At 38.8% G+C, this 24,960-nt stretch overlaps 1 protein-coding gene, 2 long non-coding RNA genes and 1 pseudogene across 3 annotated transcripts; 1 reads left to right on the top strand and 3 right to left on the bottom strand.

Annotated features, from left to right (window-relative positions):
- Nucleotides 1–763: 763 nt before the first annotated feature.
- LOC132645141 (uncharacterized) lies at nt 764–5,926 on the bottom strand. Its single transcript, XR_009584010.1, has 2 exons — nt 4,057–5,926; nt 764–1,188 (listed from the first exon to the last, which is right to left on the bottom strand). It is a non-coding gene; the product is annotated as an uncharacterized LOC132645141 (long non-coding RNA).
- Nucleotides 1,195–4,005, bottom strand: LOC132645138 (receptor-like protein 9DC1; annotated as a pseudogene).
- An 11,379-nt stretch (nt 5,927–17,305) lies between the features above and the next one.
- LOC132645140 (uncharacterized) lies at nt 17,306–19,611 on the bottom strand. Its single transcript, XR_009584009.1, has 2 exons — nt 19,218–19,611; nt 17,306–17,781 (listed from the first exon to the last, which is right to left on the bottom strand). It is a non-coding gene; the product is annotated as an uncharacterized LOC132645140 (long non-coding RNA).
- Nucleotides 19,612–19,724: 113 nt separating this feature from the next.
- Nucleotides 19,725–22,584, top strand: LOC132645139 (pentatricopeptide repeat-containing protein At1g08070, chloroplastic-like). The gene has a single exon (XM_060361926.1). The coding sequence runs from the start codon at nt 20,456–20,458 to the stop codon at nt 22,274–22,276; it is 1,821 nt and encodes a 606-aa protein (XP_060217909.1). The 5' UTR covers nt 19,725–20,455; the 3' UTR covers nt 22,277–22,584.
- Nucleotides 22,585–24,960: the final 2,376 nt, after the last annotated feature.

Consider the following 24,960-nt stretch of genomic DNA (forward strand, 5'->3'; position numbering starts at 1 on the left):
ATGTCGAAAAGATGTTGAACGTGCATTCGAAGTTTTGCAATCTCGTTTTGCAATTATTGCAGGGCCGTCGCGTTTTTGGAGAAAAGAAGAGCTACATGATATATTAGCATCATGTATTATACTGTACAACATGATAATCGAGGATGAGTGTGATCTTAATGCACCAATTCAAGATGCTTGGAAAGGTCCAATTCCAACAGTAGAAATGGTAGTAGATGAAAATTATCGATTTGAATAATTTTTAGCTCGACACAAAAAAAATTAAGAACAAAGATTTTCATTTTGCACTTCGTAATGCATTAGTAGAGCATTTATGAGAGCAACGTACTAATCATGGAAGTTGAATATTTATGTAGAAATTAAAATAAATTCTACCTTAATGTAATAGTATTTATTTAATTATATTTTATCAATGATTTCACTTTTATTTGAATTATCCATTAATATGTATAACGTATAATATTTGCTTACAATTTATATTATTTAAAATTTTATGGTATAAAATAATTTTATATTAAATGATTATATAACAAAGGATTATGAATTACATGGGATGGATATGTAAAAAAGAAAAAAAAAAGGATTTTTTTTATGAAATTAAAAATAAAATTTAAGTAAAAGAAAATAATATAATATAAAAGAGAGAGAAGAATATAAAAGGAATATTCTTTTTTGGTGCAAAAAATGGTGCAATGGGTTGGAGTTAATTTGCACCATTTTGGTGCAAAAAATAGTGCAATGGGTTGGAGTTAATTTGCACCAATTTGGTGCAAAAAATGGTGCAATGGGTTGGAGATGCCCTAAGAAAGGCAAGTAGGCAACGTATGGAAACATTAAAAAAAAATCTGAAAGAATATGTCCGTTTATGTTTACTAATTAACTAACAGAGTTAAAAATGAAATGAAGGCATAAAATTGAGAATAAATAAAAAATAGGTTTGCTGGCTTTTGAGGCATGTCACATCAACGGGCTTTTGTCTTTTTTTTTATTTTTTTATATATATATACAAGTTGAGGCCATGAACTCTAATAATCTAACACTTTAAATAAATGAAAATAAATTTGGCTGAGTCTCAAAGGAAGAAAGCACATGTCTTTATTCATAGGGTAACAAACACTTCTGAAAAATCACAAACTATGAAGATAAAGGCTTATATTTGCATCACTAGCAATATATTAGACTTGAATCCTGCAATTTTCAAAAATGAAGAATTAAAGTTAATTAAGAGCTTTAAGGATGAAGGAGGTAGAAAACACTCTAATAAATAAAAAATAATCTTCTGAAGGATAGAAATCAAGTTGAATACTTGGAGGTTACACGCTAATTTCTTTTCTTGTGTCTTTTCGTTCTCGTAATAATTCTATGCTCCAATTCTTCAACCATCCTCGAAAACCATGTTGGATTTTGGGTTGCTAACATTATGTATATTACAGACAATACAATAATTAGACCACAACCATAACCTATGAGAAACACTTGCCAACTGATTATTGCTGAATCTCCTTCTCCTTGATCTAGCTCACCTGGAGTTGTCGCTTGTGGTACCCCCTCATCACCACCACAATCTGTTGAGAGTGCAAAACCTCGTAATCCATCATTCCCTTGGTATGAACTGTTCTCAAACGTATCAAATTGTTTTCCTTTGGGGATGCATCTAACAAGATGATTGTGAGAGAGATTTAAGACTTCAAGTGATGTGAGGGATGCAAGTTGTTGTGGAATTTCTCTGCCAATTTTGTTAGATGAGAGATCCAGTGATTCAAGTACAGATAGTTGTTGTAGTGATGCTAGTATGTGACCTTCCAAGCCATTGTGGGATAAGTTCAACTTACGAAGCCCAATGAGATCTCCAATAATACTTGGAATATAACATCCAAATCTATTGTTAGAAAGATCGATAACTATGTTTGTTGTCAAAACACGAGGAAGTTCTAAATCCAATCCCTTTGTTGTCACTATCAAAGAACTTGTGTAATAAACAAGAATTACATCTGCTACATACTCTCGGGTTCCACTGTTCTCATCAATTATTTTCATAGCTTGGAAATTCTCAAAAAGGTTCACCGGTAATTCTCCACTAAATCCATTCGATGAGAGATCTATTATTCGAATTTGAGCAAACAAGTTTTCAGCCCTTGAATCTTTTATAGGGTCATGCAACTTATTTGATCTCAAACTTAAAATCTTCAAATCAGGTAGGGTTCCCAACCAATTTGGAAATGTGTCATTCAACTCATTGTTACCTAAATCAAGGAGTTCCAAATACTTGCAATTGATCAAAGATCGTGGCACTTTCCCCCGTAGCTTATTCCCATCCAATTTAATGATCATGAGTGTGTTTCCAACATTAATTGTCCCACTTAGACTATTGTTGCTTAAATCCAAAACCAAAAGCCCAGACATTTGGGGATTGTTCCCTCCAGATTATTACTTCCCAAATCTAGCACTTCCACTGTTTTTAGATTGCAGATAGTTGAATCAATCTATTCGCTGAGATTATTTTGAGAAAGAAGAAGCAATTCTAGGCTCTGCTGGTTTAGGAGTGACTTTGGAATAGGACATTGCAGCTGATTTTGTCTTAAAATAACTGTTCTCAATGTTTTGAGCTTGAAATCCTGAATTTTGCCAGTGAAATTGTTATTCCTCAAATCTAACAATCCTATGTTGGTGAGATTCCATATAGGTTTAGGGAATGGGCCCTGAGAGATTTGCAGAGCTCATGTACAATGCTTGCAATGAAGTTAAATAACTAACTGATTCAGGTATCCTACCAGTAAAATTCACGCCATCAAGACCTAAATACATGAGAGATGCACTGCTATTCCATTTGGTTGTGGGAAACCCAACTGTGAGATGAGGATTGTGTGATAAATAAAGAGCTTTCAAGTTGGAAAGGTGGAAAATTCTTTCGGGAAATATACCAAATAACTGTGTGTTGACAAGCCATAGAGTTGTTAAATAAGAATAGATATTTAGAGGAATGGTGGAAGAGATGTTCACATGGAAAAGGTTAAGCTCTCTTAATTGGGTCAAGTTCTTAAGGAGCAGTTCAAAATTGTGAGGTCCGAATTTAAGCCCAGATGGATAATTCCGGATACGAAGAAAGTATAATTTGGAAAGATGAGAGATTTCAGAAGGGATTAGACCAGAACAAACCGAATCCCCCAAATCAAGATGCGTCAAACTAGAAAACTCACCAAATTTAGGTGAAATGAACGACCCGAAAAAATTATTATCAGACAAATAAAGCCTTTTGAGATTGGAGAGTTGAAAGATGCTACTATTAGAAAGGAACTTGCCTTGAAGTCCGCTGCAACAAAGATCAAGCTCAATTACTTGTCCTGTTGTCTCCTCATAGTTAACTCCATCCCATTCGCAGCAATTTGTGCTCTTGTTCCATGTAATTGTTTTTGGATGAGAAAAACCACAATATTTAGAAGCATTGGAATTTATGGTAAACATGTGCTTGAATTGTAGCAAAGCATGAGCTTGATCTTTGGGGCACAAATGAGGTAAGGATGAAGAGAAAACAAGTTGACAGAGAAAGACTATATATAGCAGAAACAATGTAAATATTCCATAACCCATTTCTGTTACTAAAATGATCAAATCTGAGTACTTAAGGTGGAAAAGAAATCAAGAAAATTTTGCTGTGCTCCTCTATTCAATAATATTGAGTTATATATAGCAGAAAGCAAAGAAAAATGTACTATTGTAGCTTTGGAGTAGTCAATACCAGGAAGGTCACCTAATCATTTTCAGGTTTAAAATTTTGATTGGTAAGGATGAGAGTGTAACTTGGGGTAAAGACCTTGACTTACAGAATATCATACTTTTTCTTTACTCTGCTTTCTCCATACAATCAAGAATCTCAATCAAGTTCAGAGAAGGTTCCTAATATTTTCCATCAGCACATAGTATTATTGCAAGGTTCCATTTAAATCAAAGTAGAAACCTTCTACCATTCAAATACAGTGCTAAACAAAGAAAATTCTGTGGAGAATTGAAACAAACAAAAATAAATAATAGAGAAATAAAAGAGAAGAGAGAACGTACTTTGTTAGACCCATTTTCGCGTGTATGTACGATTTACTGTGTAAGTTGAAAAAACAGTAAATTTGCAAAGTCAAGCCCCTCTTTGATCAAGTTAACTTTATCTTTTTCATCTTGATATTACTCTCAGATCACCTTATTACTTTAATTTTTTGTTGATTAATGGGTTTTTCAGCTTGCTTTTTTGAGCTGGGTTAAGCCTTTTATTTTGCTACTTATGGTTAAAGTTTCCACCTTCTTTATTTGAGTCTGTTGACTTCGTCAAATATTATTTCCAGCTTGTTTCTTTTCATTTAATTGCACGGTTTGCCCTTCAAATGGGCTAGACTTTGGTTTTTGCCCTTCAAATGGGCTAGACTTTGGTTTTTGCCCTTCAAATGGGATGATTTTTAATTTTGGGAATATAGGTGCAAATATACTCCTCAAATAATAGATATATCCCTCGTTAAAAATATAGTACATATATACCATTGCCACTACAGAAATAGTGCAAATATACCCTTTTTGCTGACAATTTTTTCTTTTTAAGAGCTTGTTATATATTTAAAAATATACCACATGGCTTTAAAAAGATAAGTCTACCTATTTTTTAGTAGACTTATTTTTTATTAGTGGTCGGGTCTGGTTCGTTTAAAAAGATGGATAGACTTATGTTTTTTTTAAATCTAAACAGGTATTTTTTTTAAACGAACGAGATAACCCACTAGCCAAAAAAATTGCCTCGTAGCTTTAAGAAATAAGTCTAATAAAAAATAGGTAGACTTATTTTTTTTAAATCACGTGACAATTTCTTAATTAAAATATATGCTAAATGATTTAAAAAAAAACTCTAGTAGCTAAATGGGTATATTTACACAATTTGTATAACGGCAGGAGTATATATGCATCATTTTCTTAACGAAGGTATTTATTCTTAAGGGCAGATATTACTCTATCAAAGTCGGATTATTTATTTCCCAATTCTGAATCCTATTTTCTAACAGCCCTTCACCGGACTCTGCTAATGCGGGATGCTTTGTGCCCCAAGGTACCCTGTAATCTCAGGAATGCATTCATTTCCTAGTTCTTTATTTTCCTTAAAATCCTATAACCACGTAAACTTGCGTGTGAGTTTAGGAGCAACAATAACACATGCATCTTGTTTGATGCCTTATTAGACAAAGATAACACCAAAAAGGTATTTGTTTAGGCTTTCTTAACAACCCCACTACACGCACACTCCACACGCAGAGAGAATACTTTCCCCTTTCATTACACACACAAAATAAAATAAAATAAAAAGAAGAGCGGGAGATGACAATTTCTACTTTGCTTTCTCTTCACAATCTCGAATCGATTTCTACTTTGCTTTCTATTTCTTTTGGCTTTCTTAACAACCCCACTACCCACACACGCCACACGCAGAGAGAGTACTTTCCCCTTCCATTACACAGACACACACAGACACACACACACACAAAAAAAAAGAGAGAGAGAGAGAGAGATGACAATTTCTACTTTGCTTTCTCTTCACAATCTAGAATCACTTTTCCCTTTTTTTTTTCAACTTCTCTCCTCAGGATATACACGTAAGCATGTCACCTGGTGTTTGTTAGCAAATTCAAGTTTTAACAAAAGAATGAGAGTTTGTTCCAATGAAAATATCAAGCTCAATTCAAATGTTTATTAAAATAGTAAAAGTCATGATATTATGTAAAAAAATCAGAAATTAGGATAAATGAAGAGAGAATAGATTTGTGTTATTATTAACTTAACTAATATTAAAACCTGCGCGATACGCGGTTGATATTAAAAAAAATTAATCATACAAATTGTTACCGTATGCTTCTCTATCCAATATTGTTAGAACCCGTATTTTTGTACAGTGGAATAATCTGGATTAATTACGATAAGTTAGGGACAAAATTATTTCGGGATACAAAGTCGGGATTCTTGACCTTCGATTTTATTTTGAGATATAAGTTGTGCATGAATTTATTGGTATGGATCAATTAGGAAAAATTTGGGACCAAAAGTGATAAAATTAGAAGTGGAAAGTCATCCACAAATTCCATGTGGTGCCCACACAATTTGGTGTCATCTTTTAAGTGGTCCAACTCATTTAATGTGGGCCAAGGGACAACAATGCACTTCATATTAGTTAAAAGATGACCATGTATTCATCTTTCTCACTTCCCACAAAAAAAAAAAATATATCTAAAAGTTGAAGGAGAAAACCCCCAACCTCACGGCCAAGTTGAAAAAAAAATCAAGATCAATTCTAGCCTTCCAAAAATTATTTCTTTGGCACAAATCAACTATATTGAGGTCCCTAAGTAGCGTGGAAGCATTGTGGGAGCGATCAATCCACTATTTCTCATCTTGTGGAAACCCTAGGCTTGTGGAAGTTGAAGATAAAAAGGTAAGATTTGATCTTGTTCTTGTGTTATGATGGTTATATTCATGTTGTAGTATCTTATTATGGTTAAAAATCATGAAATAAAGAATGGTGAAGTGGATGCCATATGTATGAGGGTTGGGCGTGTGATGGGTGTTGTTGTGTTGTGATTGAAATTATGAATTAATGTTTAGTTAGTTGATTATGATCATTGTAAGGTGAAGAACAATTGGGAATCATCCATATATGTGTATGTGTAGTGTTGATTGAAATGGTTCACATTATATGACAATGAGCGAATGAATATCGCTTAATGTTTTAATCGTCGTCGCTTTGAATTTTATGCTGGAAATGAATGTTCATTGGTTCAAATTGAGGTTGTAGATGTTGCGGACTGATTTGGGGGCTTTTGTATATTTAATGTAATTGGTATATGGACGAGATAGTATTGTTAGAAGGTGAATTGTGAATACAAACCATAATTTGTAAATGAAGAAAAAGTTAGAGGGGCTGTTTCGGTTAGGGGGCTGTTTCGGGTAGCTGGAGAAAAATTTGGATTATTGGAAATGTTGTATGAATTGCTTAGAATGTCCTTAAATATTGTTGGTAGGGGCATGGGTTAGTATGTGAATGTATAAGCGTCGATTTTGGCTTGAAGGTAAGTTGTCGAATTGAATTTATGTAAGTTGTTGAATAGTGGAAAAAGAAAGCTATTGTTGTTGTATTGCTTTCCGAATTAGTTGTTGATGTTGTTAGGTTGGTTGTTGCTGTTGTTGTTGATTGATATGGCCGAGTTAAATTCTCGGGGTAGCCTATTTACAGGGGAAATGCCGCCCAAATTTCCGTAGAGTTAAGGGCGAAATTGGAATTTAATGCCCAAAAAGTCTTTAGCTAATGTTTGGCATTTTATGGCTTGTTTGTAGACCTTGGGCAGCCCGAATCATAGTTTGGACTTAGCTGGAGTTGGATCATATTGGAGAGCGTTTGAGGTATGTAAAGCAACCTTCCTTCTTTTGGCGTGCCTTAGTTTCACATAGGCTAGATTGGAGCTTTAAGGGAACTCCAAATTCGAGATCCGAGCATGTTATGATCCATATATATATATTCTTTGGCACTCTTATGTATGTTTTTATGAAATATGAACCATGATGTATTTGAAGTAATCGCTTTCCGAAATTCGCATGGAAAATGTTCGCTTTAAGGAATTTTGTAATCTCTGAATGCCATATTTTTCGCATAGAGGCTCGGATCGCTCCAATAATTTTTATAGGAGTTTGCTTGATGTATAATGGGTATGTTTTTCATAGGCGGACTCAGTTCGGGTCTATACTCGTCCGTGGGTCCCGCGACGCCCTTTATGTAAATTCGACAACTTTGAATCAAAAAGTGATAATTATTACTCCGATTTCAAATATGACTATTTTACTTATCCTTCGGATTTATAATAATGATTTTATGCATATGATTCCTCACTACTCCGCTCGTGCCTACTATGATATCGTTCGCCGGTTCCCGGGCCGGTTCTGTTGTCGTGCGCTTTTTGATATATTCCGGTGTTATGCTGTGTTTATGGTTCACCGTGCTCCTTGCTCGAGGGCCGGGTTCCACTTATGTTTGGCGTTATGCTGTGTTGTGATGTGTGACGGGGATTCGGAGATTTGAAACTTTCTGGTGTTATGCTGTGTTGTGGCGCCATCGACAGGCGGGCGACCACATTTTCCAGTGCCCTATGCATAATTTATACTTTGGGAATAAACATTTTGATATGTATTATTTTCTATATATCTGATTCGATTATTATTCAGATTTATTTCTGTACCTTCTGCTTTGCATACTCAGTACATATTTCGTACTGACCCCCTTCTCCGGGGGCTGCGTTTCATGCCCGCAGGTACAGACGCGCAGCCTGGTGATCCACCTGTTTAGGACACCCTTTCTGCTATTCGGAGTGCTCCTCTCTTTCCGGAGCTTATACTTTTGGTATATATATTTATTAGTGCATTTGTATATATTCGTTCATGGGTACGGCGGGGCCCTGTCCCGTCATATGATTCTGTCGGTCTGTTTAGAGGTCTGTGGACATGTTTGTGGGTTAGGGTCTTTCTGTATGGATGTATGTACATGTCGTTTGGGTGATCCCATACGCCGAGGCGGCCGGTCCGCATATGTTGTTTGGGCGATCCTATACGCCGAGGCGGCCGGTCCGCATATGTTTATATCTTGCTTGGTTAGCCCTGTGTGGCTTTTGTTGGTATTTTCTGCGTGCAGGGTATATTGGATAGTCCGTAAAACAAAGGAAACTCTGCCGAAATTTTTCTGGAAATTACTTAAATTTGAAATAAAGCCTTGTCGGCTTCCGCCATATACTAGAATGAGTTGATGGAATTTGAGATAATACTTAATAGATGGGTTCGGGTGCTCAGATCGGGCACTAGTCACGGCCTACGGGGTTGGGTCGTGACAGAAGTGGTATCAGAGCGGTTTGTCCTCGGAGTGTCCACAGATCGTGTCTAGTAGAGTCTTGTTTATCGGTGTGTTGTGCACCACATCTATAAACAGGAGGCTACAGGACATTTAGGATGTTGTCTTTTCTTCTGATCTTAGATCGTGCGATAGAACTGTGCTATTAGGATGATTCTGTTTTGATCTGTTGTTGTTTTTCTTTCAGTGATGCCTCCGAAAAAGGCGACGGCCGCCCAGAAGAAAAAGGGCGTAGTAGGAGAGACCAGCCGGGCTCAGAAGGGTACTCGGACCCTTGCTCAGATGATGCGTGATATTACATCCCGGCCAGCCGACTCTGCTACGTCTTCATCGTCAGAGGAGTCTGGAGCAGCTTCACCATTAGCTCCAGGGGCTTCAGCTCCCGCGCCTCCAGCTCCTCAGCAAGGGGCGGAGGACAGGACACTGAGAGAGGCTGTGCAGTTATTGACCACTCTGGTAGCGGGACAGGCTCGCAGACGCGGGCGGAGAGATGATGATGATGACGATAGGCGTGACAGCCTGAGGGTTCGAGAGTTTCTATTATGTGGCCCTCCAGAGTTTTACGGGTCTAAGCCCGACGAGGACCCCCATGACTTTATTCGGGGGATGCGGCGCTCACTAGATTTGGTCAGGGCTTCAGAGACTGAGTCTGTTGAGTTGGCTTCGCATAGACTACGGGATGTTGCTGCTCACTGGTATGAGTCCTGGGAGCTATCCAGGGGTGAGGGTGCTACCCCAGCTACTTGGGACGAGTTCGTGACTGCTTTCACTCACCACTTTTTGCCCCCAGAGTTACGGCGAGCGCGGGTTGACCGATTTTTGCATCTGCAGCAGAGGGGTCGGAGCGTCCGTGAGTATAATATGGAGTTTGATTCTTTGGCCCGGTATGCACCTGCCATAGTAGCAGATATGGCCGATCGGATGCACAGATACGTGATGGGGTTAGACCGCTATTTGATTGATGGCTGTATGGCGGTGGCATTGCAGGCAGACATGGATATTGCCCGACTACAGGCTTATGCCCTAGGTATGGAGGACCGACATAGAGCTGATTATTCTAGCAGAGATCGGGACAGGAGGCCGCCCAAGAGGGCCAGATTCGCAGGTTATTCTGGAGACTCTCGAGGCGGACAGCCTCAGCAGCAGCAGTCAGGCAGACATCCTCCTCCGTCAGGCCGGGGTACACCCCCACAGTTTACCGGCAGGAGATCTGAGGGTGTCGGATATTCAGGGGCAGGCCCGAGCTCCAGGGCTTCAGGTTCACAGTTGAACAGAGGTTCCAGCAGTCAGATGAGGCCACCCAGACCTTTGTGTTCCTACTGTGGGAGACAGCACCCGGGAGAGTGTTTCCGAGCTACGGGTGCATGCTTTGTGTGCGGCCGTCAGGGCCATCAGATGAGAGACTGTCCGGCTAGAGGTGGTACAGGCAGTTCAGCTCAGTCTACCGGGTCAGCCGGTGGTTCATCTTCAGCCTCGGTGGCGATGCGCCCTGCGGGGCGAGGTACTCCAGCACCAGCAGGCCGCGGCAGGGGTCGTGGCGGAGCTTCGGGTTCTAGCGGTCCTTCGAACCGCATTTATGCTTTAGCCAGCAGACAGGACCAGGAGGCTTCGCCTAATGTCGTCACAGGTATATTACTGGTTTTCTCTCGTGATGTGTATGCATTGATTGATCCTGGTTCTACATTATCATTTATATCTCCACTCGTTGCTGATAAAATTGGGATAGAATCCGAACCGATAGAGCCTTTTGAGGTAGCTACACCAGTAGGGGATTCTGTTATAGCCAGTCAGATTTATAGAGATTGTTCCGTGATTATCTGTGGCCGCTGCACTAAGGCGGATTTGGTAGAGTTAGATATGATCGAGTTTGACGTGATTATGGGTATGGATTGGCTAGCTTCTTGCTATGCTAATGTTGACTGTCAAAAGAAGATAGTCCGATTCCAATTCCCAGGGGAGCCAGTTATAGAGTGGGCAGGTAATACAGTATCGCCGAGGGGTAAGTTTATTTCATACCTCAAGGCTGAGAAAATGATCAGAAAGGGGTATATTTATCATCTGGTCCGTGTTCATGATTTAGAGGCAGAGGCACCGACTCTTCAGTCAGTCCCAGTGGTTAATGAATTTGTAGATGTATTCCCAGATGAGCTTCCGGGTCTACCTCCCGAACGGGAGATAGAGTTTGCTATTGATCTGTTGCCAGACACTCAGCCTATCTCTATTCCTCCGTACAGAATGGCACCTGCAGAATTAAAAGAATTGAAAGAGCAGCTGAGAGATTTATTGGAGAAGGGTTTCATTCGGCCTAGTGCGTCACCCTGGGGAGCTCCAGTATTATTTGTGAGGAAGAAAGACGGCTCGCTGCGGATGTGCATTGATTATCGGCAGTTGAATAAGGTAACCATCAAGAATAAATATCCCCTCCCCAGGATTGATGATTTGTTTGATCAGCTGCAGGGTGCCAGGTACTTCTCGAAGATAGACCTGCGATCGGGTTACCATCAGGTACGGGTACGAGAGGCTGATATTCCCAAGACAGCATTCAGGACCCGATATGGGCACTATGAGTTCAGAGTTATGTCTTTTGGGCTGACAAATGCCCCAGCAGTATTTATGGACCTGATGAATCGGGTATTCAGACCGTTCTTGGATATGTTTGTGATCGTATTTATCGATGATATTCTGGTTTATTCTCGGTCAGAAGCAGAGCATGCAGACCATTTGAGGACGGTACTTGGCACACTTCGGCACCAGGAATTATATGCTAAATTTTCTAAGTGTGAATTCTGGTTATCTTCAGTGGCATTTCTGGGACATATTATTGGGGCTGATGGCGTCCGGGTGGATACCCAGAAGATCGAGGCCGTAAAGAATTGGCCTAGACCTACGACGCCGACAGAGGTGCGTAGCTTTCTGGGATTGGCTGGTTATTATCGGAGATTCGTGGAGAAGTTTGCTTCCATTTCAGCGCCTTTGACAAGGCTGACTCAGAAGGGAGCTAAGTTTCAGTGGTCAGATGCTTGCGAGCGTAGCTTCCAGTTGCTGAAAGAGAAGTTGACTACGGCTCCAGTCCTGACTCTTCCGGAGGGTCCAGATGGGTATGTGATTTATTGTGATGCCTCTGGTATTGGTTTGGGATGTGTGTTGATGCAGCATGGCAGGGTGATAGCTTATGCTTCCCGGCAGCTCAGAAAACATGAAAAGAATTATCCTACTCACGATTTGGAGCTGGCCGCGGTCATTCATGCCTTGAAGATGTGGAGACATTACTTATATGGGGTTCACGTTGACATTTATACAGATCATAAGAGCCTTCAGTACATCTTTAGGCAAAAGGAGCTGAACTTGCGGCAGCGGAGGTGGTTAGAGTTGCTGAAAGATTATGATGTTGACATTCTCTACCATCCTGGGAAAGCTAATGTTGTGGCGGATGCACTCAGCCGCAAGTCTATGGGCAGCCTAGTAGACGTGCCATCAGAGAGTAAAGAAATGGTTCGCGATATTCATCAGTTGGCTAGTCTTGGAGTTCGCTTGGCTGATTCTGGAGATGTTGGGGTTTCTGTTCGAGGTATTGCTGAGTCCTCTATTACAGAAGATATTAAGCGGCATCAGTATGAGGATCCTATTCTGGCAAAGTACAGAGACGCAGCGCTGGCACAGGAGAAGACTCCGTTTGAGATTTCACCTAATGGAGTGTTATTTCACAGAGGCAGATTGTGTGTACCTGACGTTGCAGGGTTGCGGCGACAGGTTATGGGCGAGGCACATTACGCCCGATATTCTGTTCACCCAGGGTCGACGAAGATGTACCATGATATCAGATGCCTATATTGGTGGGACGGTATGAAAAGAGATATAGCAGAGTTCGTTGCTCAGTGTCCAAATTGCCAGCAGGTTAAGATTGAGCACCAGAAGCCCGGTGGGCTATTGCAGGAGATGGAGATACCGACGTGGAAGTGGGAGATCATTAATATGGACTTTATTACAGGTCTACCTCGCACTCCACGGAGGTATGATTCTATTTGGGTTATTGTTGATCGGCTGACGAAATCAGCCCATTTTCTTCCGGTTCGGACCACCTATTCAGCTGAGGATTATGCCAGGCTTTATGTCAGGGAGATTGTACGACTTCATGGAGTTCCGGTGTCTGTTATTTCCGATAGAGGTGCCCAGTTTACAGCTAGGTTCTGGAGATCGTTTCAGGAAGGATTGGGAACCCAGGTGAGCCTGAGTACAGCCTTCCATCCCCAGTCTGACGGACAGGCCGAGCGCACTATTCAGACATTGGAAGATATGTTGCGTGCCTGCGTTATTGATTTCAGGGGTAGCTGGGACGACCATTTACCGCTTGTTGAGTTTGCATATAACAACAGCTACCACTCCAGTATTCAGATGGCACCCTATGAGGCTTTGTATGGCAGGAAATGCAGATCTCCGATTGGTTGGTTTGACGTGGGTGAGACTCAGTTCATCGGTCCAGATGTGGTCCAGCAGGCCGTGGATAAGGTGAGACTTATTCGAGAGAGATTGCTAGCGGCCCAGAGTCGACAGAAATCTTATGCTGATAAACGACGTCGACCGTTAGAGTTTCAGATTGGCGATTGGGTGTTCCTGAAAGTGTCGCCTATGAAAGGTGTTATGAGATTCGGCAAGAAAGGGAAGCTCAGTCCGAGATATATTGGGCCGTATCAAATTATTCGTACAATAGGCAAGGTGGCCTATGAATTAGATCTGCCAGCTGATTTGGGAGCGGTACACCCGGTATTTCATGTTTCTATGCTTCGTAAGTGTATTGGTGACCCTTCCAGAGTTTTTCCTGTAGATGATATTCAAGTCACAGAGGAGCTATCTTATGAGGAGCAGCCTATAGCCATATTGGATCGTCAGGTAAAAAGGTTGCGGAACAAAGATATGGCTTCTGTTAAAGTGCTGTGGCGGAACAATAACCGAGAGGAAATGACCTGGGAAGCTGAGGAGCATATGAAGAAGAAGTATCCTCATTTATTTTCGGAACCTACAGGTAATCCAATTCTCTATTTGACTTTGTTGTTTGATCAATAAATGTATGGTTGTGATAGTTGAGAAGGAAACTCCCCCAAATTGTTTGTATGACCCGTGAGATAAATCTAACATTCGCGGACGAATGTTCTTAAGGGGGGGAGGATGTTAGAACCCGTATTTTTGTACAGTGGAATAATCTGGATTAATTACGATAAGTTAGGGACAAAATTATTTCGGGATACAAAGTCGGGATTCTTGACCTTCGATTTTATTTTGAGATATAAGTTGTGCATGAATTTATTGGTATGGATCAATTAGGAAAAATTTGGGACCAAAAGTGATAAAATTAGAAGTGGAAAGTCATCCACAAATTCCATGTGGTGCCCACACAATTTGGTGTCATCTTTTAAGTGGTCCAACTCATTTAATGTGGGCCAAGGGACAACAATGCACTTCATATTAGTTAAAAGATGACCATGTATTCATCTTTCTCACTTCCCACAAAAAAAAAAAAAATATCTAAAAGTTGAAGGAGAAAACCCCCAACCTCACGGCCAAGTTGAAAAAAAAATCAAGATCAATTCTAGCCTTCCAAAAATTATTTCTTTGGCACAAATCAACTATATTGAGGTCCCTAAGTCGCGTGGAAGCATTGTGGGAGCGATCAATCCACTATTTCTCATCTTGTGGAAACCCTAGGCTTGTGGAAGTTGAAGATAAAAAGGTAAGATTTGATCTTGTTCTTGTGTTATGATGGTTATATTCATGTTGTAGTATCTTATTATGGTTAAAAATCATGAAATAAAGAATGGTGAAGTGGATGCCATATGTATGAGGGTTGGGCGTGTGATGGGTGTTGTTGTGTTGTGATTGAAATTATGAATTAATGTTTAGTTAGTTGATTATGATCATTGTAAGGTGAAGAACAATTGGGAATCATCCATATATGTGTATGTGTAGTGTTGATTGAAATGGTTCACATTATATGACAATGAGCGAATGAATATCGCTTAATGTTTTAATCGTCGTCGCTTTGAATTTTATGCTGGAAATGAATGTTCATTGGTTCAAATTGAGGTTGTAGATGTTGCGGACTGATTTGGGGGCTTTTGTATATTTAATGTAATTGGTATATGGACGAGATAGTATTGTTAGAAGGTGAATTGTGAATACAAACCATAATTTGTAAATGAAGAAAAAGTTAGAGGGGCTGTTTCGGTTAGGGGGCTGTTTCGGGTAGCTGGAGAAAAATTTGGATTATTGGAAATGTTGTATGAATTGCTTAGAATGTCCTTAAATATTGTTGGTAGGGGCATGGGTTAGTATGTGAATGTATAAGCGTCGATTTTGGCTTGAAGGTAAGTTGTCGAATTGAATTTATGTAAGTTGTTGAATAGTGGAAAAAGAAAGCTATTGTTGTTGTATTGCTTTCCGAATTAGTTGTTGATGTTGTTAGGTTGGTTGTTGCTGTTGTTGTTGATTGATATGGCCGAGTTAAATTCTCGGGGTAGCCTATTTACAGGGGAAATGCCGCCCAAATTTCCGTAGAGTTAAGGGCGAAATTGGAATTTAATGCCCAAAAAGTCTTTAGCTAATGTTTGGCATTTTATGGCTTGTTTGTAGACCTTGGGCAGCCCGAATCATAGTTTGGACTTAGCTGGAGTTGGATCATATTGGAGAGCGTTTGAGGTATGTAAAGCAACCTTCCTTCTTTTGGCGTGCCTTAGTTTCACATAGGCTAGATTGGAGCTTTAAGGGAACTCCAAATTCGAGATCCGAGCATGTTATGATCCATATATATATATTCTTTGGCACTCTTATGTATGTTTTTATGAAATATGAACCATGATGTATTTGAAGTAATCGCTTTCCGAAATTCGCATGGAAAATGTTCGCTTTAAGGAATTTTGTAATCTCTGAATGCCATATTTTTCGCATAGAGGCTCGGATCGCTCCAATAATTTTTATAGGAGTTTGCTTGATGTATAATGGGTATGTTTTTCATAGGCGGACTCAGTTCGGGTCTATACTCGTCCGTGGGTCCCGCGACGCCCTTTATGTAAATTCGACAACTTTGAATCAAAAAGTGATAATTATTACTCCGATTTCAAATATGACTATTTTACTTATCCTTCGGATTTATAATAATGATTTTATGCATATGATTCCTCACTACTCCGCTCGTGCCTACTATGATATCGTTCGCCGGTTCCCGGGCCGGTTCTGTTGTCGTGCGCTTTTTGATATATTCCGGTGTTATGCTGTGTTTATGGTTCACCGTGCTCCTTGCTCGAGGGCCGGGTTCCACTTATGTTTGGCGTTATGCTGTGTTGTGATGTGTGACGGGGATTCGGAGATTTGAAACTTTCTGGTGTTATGCTGTGTTGTGGCGCCATCGACAGGCGGGCGACCACATTTTCCAGTGCCCTATGCATAATTTATACTTTGGGAATAAACATTTTGATATGTATTATTTTCTATATATCTGATTCGATTATTATTCAGATTTATTTCTGTACCTTCTGCTTTGCATACTCAGTACATATTTCGTACTGACCCCCTTCTCCGGGGGCTGCGTTTCATGCCCGCAGGTACAGACGCGCAGCCTGGTGATCCACCTGTTTAGGACACCCTTTCTGCTATTCGGAGTGCTCCTCTCTTTCCGGAGCTTATACTTTTGGTATATATATTTATTAGTGCATTTGTATATATTCGTTCATGGGTACGGCGGGGCCCTGTCCCGTCATATGATTCTGTCGGTCTGTTTAGAGGTCTGTGGACATGTTTGTGGGTTAGGGTCTTTCTGTATGGATGTATGTACATGTCGTTTGGGTGATCCCATACGCCGAGGCGGCCGGTCCGCATATGTTGTTTGGGCGATCCTATACGCCGAGGCGGCCGGTCCGCATATGTTTATATCTTGCTTGGTTAGCCCTGTGTGGCTTTTGTTGGTATTTTCTGCGTGCAGGGTATATTGGATAGTCCGTAAAACAAAGGAAACTCTGCCGAAATTTTTCTGGAAATTACTTAAATTTGAAATAAAGCCTTGTCGGCTTCCGCCATATACTAGAATGAGTTGATGGAATTTGAGATAATACTTAATAGATGGGTTCGGGTGCTCAGATCGGGCACTAGTCACGGCCTACGGGGTTGGGTCGTGACAAATATACTCCAACACAAAGAGTTTATAAATTATAGTCTAACTAAAAATTTATGGTTTAAAGAATTTTTAAGAACAGTGGTTTTTAAGATTTTGCAATATATCAAATTCTTTGTAACTACAATAAGATAGACCCTTTAGTATAAATAAAACAGTAACTCAACTTATATTCTCTGGATGTAAAAATACCAATATATATATATATCCCAACTATCAATTGAAGGAAAACAAACTCAAAACAAATTTAGAACCATTTCAATTGTAATGAAGGCAGAAGTACACCACAGCTGGGTGTTCATCCTTGTCAATAGAAAGAGGTTAATAAAAGAAACCAATAGAATCTTTCTACCAACATTCTTCCTTCTAGCCTCCTCGTGGTCCATGATTCCGGCAGAGGTAGTTAATGTATCCAAACTGTCTAGAAGGCAGTAACCTTGTTATCCATCCTTCAATCTCCCTAACACCCAACATCAAAGCTACGACTAATGACATCTCATTTGTTCCCTTTTTTTTTTTAAAGCAAATTCACTAGGCGAGGTGCCTAGGGCTAGTTTTTTATTTATATAATAAAAGCGAAACGCAAAGGAAAAGTACAAGCAAGGAGGCTAGGCCTTACCTTACTAATCCTATTTGTTCAGCCTATCATTTTCTTCAACAACAATTATTCCTCACATGTGATCATCAACATACTCAGATTCTCCGATGTACCCTACACAAAGATGGAAAGGATAAGAATTACGGAACTGTCGAAAAAAATGTGGAGCAAGAGAAAAGAACAAAAACACAGATGTTTTAAGATATGGTGCCTCTGCTATTTCAATTAGAGGCATCAATCTGATCTTGAGATAACAAAGTATAAAGGTAAACCCAACAGAGGAAACTATATACATTCTATCTTATGCCTTTCCTCACTTGCTCTAGCGCAAAGATTGTTAATTTGCGGCATCTCTTCTTCCAGGAGGTTTTTTTTTTCAGTAAATAAAGAAGCAAAAGTCAATTCCAACACAACATATATAAAAAAAAAAAATTGGAAATAGTAAAGCGACTGTATTTCGGAAACAGCCGTCCTACCTTGGTAGGAGTCAGGTCTGCGTACACTCTACCCTCCCCAGACCCTACGATGTGGGATTTTACTGGGTTGTTGTTGTTGTAGTAAAGCGACTGTATATATAACATCTTCGAATAAAAAATTTGTTAAGTACCATGAGAGTAGATACATTCACCAACATTTGTTTATGAGTCGGAATAATTTAACTACTTTAAAATGTAGAACCACTAAATATGTAGATTAGTTACCATCCAGAAATCAATACTTTTTACTTCTTTTGGTTGTAGTTTCTTTGTGGTTTAGACACCACTCAGTTTTGAAGCTCAAAAGAACTCGAAAAGGAAGGAACACCTTTAAAAACATTATGATCAAAGTGAGTATATGCAAGTTTGGGGCGCAACTAAACATCCCAAAATGTCAAAGATTATCAACTCGTGTTTTCAACTGTTACAATCTTCAAAAAAAAAAAAAAAAAAAAAAAAGACAAACTGAATGAATACTGAGAAAAGAAAAAGTTGCCATAGGCGACCCTAAGCGATTTCCGTTTATTTTTGTTCCTATACCCCAAGACGCTGTCATGACTCCATGTTTGGGCATGAGAGTCAAGAATTTATTCCATGTGCAGCAGATAAAATAAAACACGGATCCGAAGAGGGAATCTAATTCTTAATAAAAAGGAGAAAATAAATCAAGAAAATTTAGTGCATTAAAAAAAGAGACCAAAACATCTCAACAAAATTCTAAGACTTAAACATGTCTATCTCTATGGCTAAGCCGATTGTTCACGTAGCCCACTATGTAAGAGAAAGAACTAAGATACTCCATGTTTTTTAGGATCTGTCATGGTAAAGTTTTGTTTCAAAACAAAAGCAAAGAAGAAGAATAAAGGAGATGCATTTAATAAGATAATTAATAAAAAGAATGGGAGGATTAATGAATTGGTGTGACTGAAGCAATGGGAGGGGCCTAAATATGAAGACAATGAAATTTTTAGAGAAACCATAATTTACTTGCATGCTGAGATAATATACAAAGCCAAACTCATATTTTATTTCGTTTCATTTCGGGAGAAAGATTGAAATTGAAAGACAACAAACCTCAAATAAGGACTTGTATCCATAAATTCCATTTGTCCCACAAACAAAATCAAAAGTGGCCTTCACTACAGAAAATCTTCGACAGTCTTGCACTTACTTCATTGGTACTCCTTTATTTACATAAATAATCTGCAGTTGAAGCAAGAACTTAGAAAAGAAAGAACACCCAGACTGTGATAAAAGCCAAAGAGTATCAGAAACATCCCAAATCTGCTAATCAGATCTCCTAACTTTCAAGAATAATGCTTGAGATTGCTTAATTTGATGTCAAATACAGCTTCGGGTTAACTCAAAAATAAATCTTTTGCATGAAAACTAATTGAAATCCCTGTAACTGAAATACTAAGAGAAAAAGAAAAACACCCAGATAAAGACAGAACCAAAAGCACAACTAACGAACGTGGGATAAGACAAAGCAGTTTCTCCCAGTTTCACATTCAAAGCAGTTTATTTTTTTCTCTCCCACAGTTTCTGTAATTTTCTAAATATTTTTATTTTTATTTTATTACTATTTATTTATTTATTAAAATGTAGGAGATTTATCTAAAAAATTAAACTTGAAATTTTGTAGTGATGACACTTGTCATCTTATCATGCTTTTGTCTCTCCTATTATATATAATATAGATAGATATATAGATATAAATTATACGAGTGAATGTGGAATAACATGTTAAAAGTAGTTGTTGAGATGTGATAAGTTAATTGATAAAAGAAATATCATAACAAAGTGTAAAATTTGAGTAGCGTAATGAATTTGATGAGTTATACAAAGTTACCCGAAATTTCATGAAAATAGCATCAAGTGACACATTTTAAACTAATCTAAAATAAAACGAGTGTCATATGAATTAAAAAACTTATACGTACATTTTTTATGGTTATTTTACCCACCCTTAATGATAACTAGTCATGCTATTAGGACATCACCCTCTAGGTTATTATTATCCGAGAATTTTCCTTGTGAATTTTGATACCCGACGTGACTAGTTTTAATTATAGAGTGACTATTTGTGAATTTTTACACATGGACAGACAATTTTTTTGGGTGGACCAAAATATTTATGCCTAATCAGTAATCAACACGCCATCCATCTATGTAAAAATCTGTTGGACAATTCTTCCCGCCAAAGTTCGTTTAGATTCATGTAAATCCCAATTACAGTTAACAGTTTCAATTATCCTTGATATTTTCTCTGTGTGTTTTTAAACAAGAAATCAAATGTTATACCATTAACCATGGCTTGCCACTTGTCCTTGTCTATTACATCCTTAAATGTTTGTTCCAATGTCAGTTCTCAAAAACCTTGTTTCTTTCACAAAAAAATCAATTCTTTGATCACCAAAACTAGCTCCCAACAACCCCTTTACACCAAAATCATATCTTTATGTTCTTCTACAATACCCTATAAGGACATAAGCTATATCCACTCTCTTTTCACTAATTTACACGACCCAGATATCAATCTTTATAACTCCTTAATTAGATGTGTTTTAACCTCTAAATGTAAGGAAAATGCTTTACTTGCTTTTTTAATGTATGTTGAAGTGATGTGTAAAGGCTTAGATTTGGATAAATATACGTACCCTCTTGTTCTTAAGGCATGTGTACAATTACGTGAGCTGAGATACGGTACATTTGTTCATGCCCATGTGATAAAAAATGGGTTTGCGTTGGATTTGTATGTAGTGAACAATTTAATGCGTTTGTATGGTGTTTGCGGGTGTGTTGGGAGTGTTTGCAAGGTGTTTGATAGAAGTCCTGTGAGGGACTTGGTATCTTGGACTATTTTGATTCAGGGGTATGTGGACAACGGTTATTTGAAGCAAGGAGTGGATTTGTTTTTTGAAATGATAGAAGACGGGTTATGTGCTGACGAAAGGATGATGGTTGTTGTGATATCTGCTTGTGCTAAATTAGGGGATTTGAGATTGGGCAAGATGTTGCATGAATACGTAAAGAGTCATAAGTTGAATTTTGATGTGTTTCTTGGGAACGCATTGGTGGATATGTACTTAAAATGTGGTGAATGTGACGTTGCTTTTGATGTTTTTAGAGAGATGCCAACGAGAAATGTGGTATCGTGGAATACGTTAATATCTGGATTGGCTCAAAGAAGGGAATTTAAACAGGCCATGAACGTGTTTAACGAAATGCAGGATCAAGGAGTAAAGCCTGATGAGAATACTTTAGTTGGTGTTCTCAACTGTTGTAGCAATTTAGGGGCACTAGAAGTTGGGAAATGGGTTCACACATATATAGATAGAAATAGGATAAAAGTAGCGGGGTTTGTGGGCAATGCTCTTGTAGATATGTATGCAAAGTGTGGAAGCATGGACGATGCCCTTAGAGTTTTTGGAAGTATGAGTACTAAAGATGTTTATTCATACACATCCGTGATAGTTGGATTGGCCACAAATGGGAAGGCACGAATGGCACTTAATTACTTCTATAAGATGCTTGAAATTGGCATAAAACCAAATGAGGTCACATTTGTTGGTGTTCTCACAGCTTGTAGTCATGGAGGACTAGTGGAAGAGGGTAACAAGCTTTTTGCAGATATGTGGAGAGTGAACAAATTAAAACCTCAAATAGAGCACTATGGCTGTATGGTTGATCTGTTAGGTCGTGCAGGGTTGATAGATGAAGCAATGGAGTTTGTGGAAAACATGCCAATTGAACCTGATGCTTCTATTTGGGGATCGATATTAGCAGCATGCAGGATCCATGGAAAAGTTGAACTCGCTGAGCATGTGACTGAAAAACTTGTTGATATAGAGTCTGAAAAAGATGGTACATACATATTGATGTCAAACACATATGCTTCAGTCAGTAAATGGAGAGATGCTTTAAAAGTAAGAAAAGCAATGAAGAGACAGAAAATAAAGAAAGTTCCTGGATGTAGCTCCATTGAACTTGACGGCGTTGTTTCTGAATTTAGGAGAAGTGACAAAGCTCATCCAAGAAGTAAAGACATATATGCGATGGTTGAGCAATTGACATTTCATCTAATTGGTACAGAGGCCTTATCAGACGGAAGTGAGTCTTGCATAGTTTGAATGGTGCAAAGAAGAATTATTCCCTTAATTGAATGGTTAGTTAGAAAAGGCACTGTGTTCACTGTTCTTCTATACATTGCTACTCTATTTCACTCAGCTTGCCGCTCTTATACCTGAACGAAGGCCCCCGTAAATGCTCTGTGCAATGAAATAGGCAGCCTTATTTGAAAATGAATTTTGTCAGGCTTCACTTCTTGACTTAAATGGCATGAATTAGTTGGAATCTCTGACAGTTGAAATTTTTTAGGACGATTCCTTTGTACATTTTGTAACAAACTTTCGAGAATAACAGAGTATTATTACACATAGATTGTTCGCAATTCCTTACAAGAAACTTTTGTGACATCATCTGTGTGATTATTGTTGGGATACTTGCACTTCGCTTACCAAACATTACAAATATAAGTAAATATTTACAGCTTGCCGTTAGATCTAACATAGACTAATTGCTTTACCTTCTAAGCATTATTTGAAGTCCAGAATTTCCAGTTGAAAGGTAGCAGATAGCCTAGTAGTCGAAGAACTGGAATGACAACCCAGGGAACAAAAGTTCAAGCCTCAGCGAAGGTACCACTAAGTGAATTCTTCCTAGTTACCTAATCTTTAGAGGCCAAAGTTACCCTGTATTTATGATAGTAGGAGATCGCAGGTATCAGGTGGATTAGCGGAGATGTACCTGAACTGGTCGGGACACCATCGTTATTGAAAAAACAAGGAAAACATATCTTGCTTATATCAAGTGAATAAATATATAAACTTAAAGAAGGTGGTGATCCATAATGTTTGTCAACTCATACTGTGGAGGATAGTTTTGATGCTGTGGCTCAGAACTAAACGAGCACTATTTGGGCTGGAAACTCAGTGTCCATGCTCAAATTTTGTTCTTACAACAATACAAATCAACTTATTATTTTTTAATTACAGTGTGCACCTAATCTTTTCACATAAGTTATTAGTAATGATATTCTTAATTCGACGTTGTTGATGTATTTATGAATACTTATAAATCTTAGTGTATGACTAAAATACGAAATTCGATGAGCATGACACTCGTAAGCAAACTCAGCCTCAGATGCCTGAGAGGTTGTGTTGGTTGCCTGCCCACAAAAATTTCTTATGAAACAAAGACAATAATATTAAACTCATCCTGAGATGTTTGAGTTATGTTGGTTACGTGCCCTCAATAAACTATTCTTGTGAAATAGAGACAATAGACGTACAAGGGAAGCATGCAGTTAGCAGCCTGTTTCCCAGAGTTCTAAGGTAGTAGAGCACTGTGACGTATAGGGAAGCAATAGTTAGCTTTAAGCAACAGAATATCTATAGTATTTTATGAATCTAGCTTTTATCCAAAAAACTTGTCTGTTTGCCTTTATGTCGTGGCGTGGGGAACCTTTTAGAGATACTATGATCTGCATCACAAGAAACAAACACCAGAGAGAAAGAGGGAAAAGTGTTAGGAATTTGCTTTAGAACTGCAGTAAATTTATTTTTACTGCTTTAGTTTTTTAATAAGACTTAGTCAAATAGTTGTTAGCTATCATTTGCTATTATTTAGGAGTTAGTTCGTAAAGATAATGATTCTATGAATCTGCTAGGATCGTGTCTCTTTTTTTTACTGCTTTTGTTTTTTCAAGGTTTTATATATGAAACCTGCAGCAGTCAATAAAATTAATGTTCTTCCACTGCTATACTTTTTTGCTTTCTCATACCCTTGTGTTCTAAAAAATAACCAACAATTGGTATCTAGAGCCCTTTTTCTTGAGGGATCTGTAAGTATTCTCTGTGAGTGAGTGTTTCGAGTGAATCGCGAACCACAACCAGAAACACCAAAACTTCAAACATGGAAGAAAGCTCAAGTTTCTCAGCAATGGCACCTCCAGTCTTCAATGGTGAAAATTTTCACACGTGGGCAGTGCGGATGGAAGCCTATCTAGAAGCGTTAGATCTTTGGGAAGCAGTTGAGGAAGATTATGAAGTTCCTCCACTACCCGACAACCTAACAATGGCTCAAATCAAGAATCATAAGGACAAAAAAACCAGAAAGTCTAAGGCAAAGGCGTGTCTCTTTTCGACAGTCTCATCAACAATTTTCACTCGTATCATGTCTCTAAAATCAGCAAAAGCCATATGGGATTATCTCAAGGCAGAATATGAAGGAGATGATCGTATCAAAGGCATGCGGGTGCTGAATCTCATTAGAGACTTTTGAGTTACACAAGATGAAAGAGTCGGAAACCATCAAGGAGTACTCTGACAGGCTTATGAACATAGCAAACAGAGTAAGATTACTTGTTCTGAGTTTAAAGACTCTCATATTGTTGAAAAAATTCTGGTTGTTGTACCTGAAAGATTTGAAGCCACCATAACCACTTTGGAAAACACCAAGGATCTGTCCAAAATTACTTTGGCAGGATTATTGAATTCCTTGATGGCACAAGCACAAAGAAGGGTTATGAGAGAGGATGGAATTAGAGAGGGTGCGTTGCCAGCCAAACATGAAGATAGCGGAAGATACAAAAAGAAAAACAATAAGAAGAACCAACCATCAAATGGAGAAGGAGCAGCGCGCAACAACAACAAAAACAAAGCAGGCAGTTCCAAAGGAAACTACCCTCCTCGTAAGCATTGTGGAAAGAATGGACATGCGCCTTACAAGTGTTGGAAAAGGCCTGATGCTAAGT

The sequence above is a fragment of the Lycium barbarum genome, chromosome 6, assembly GCF_019175385.1.
Source record: "Lycium barbarum isolate Lr01 chromosome 6, ASM1917538v2, whole genome shotgun sequence".
NCBI lineage: Eukaryota > Viridiplantae > Streptophyta > Magnoliopsida > Solanales > Solanaceae > Lycium > Lycium barbarum.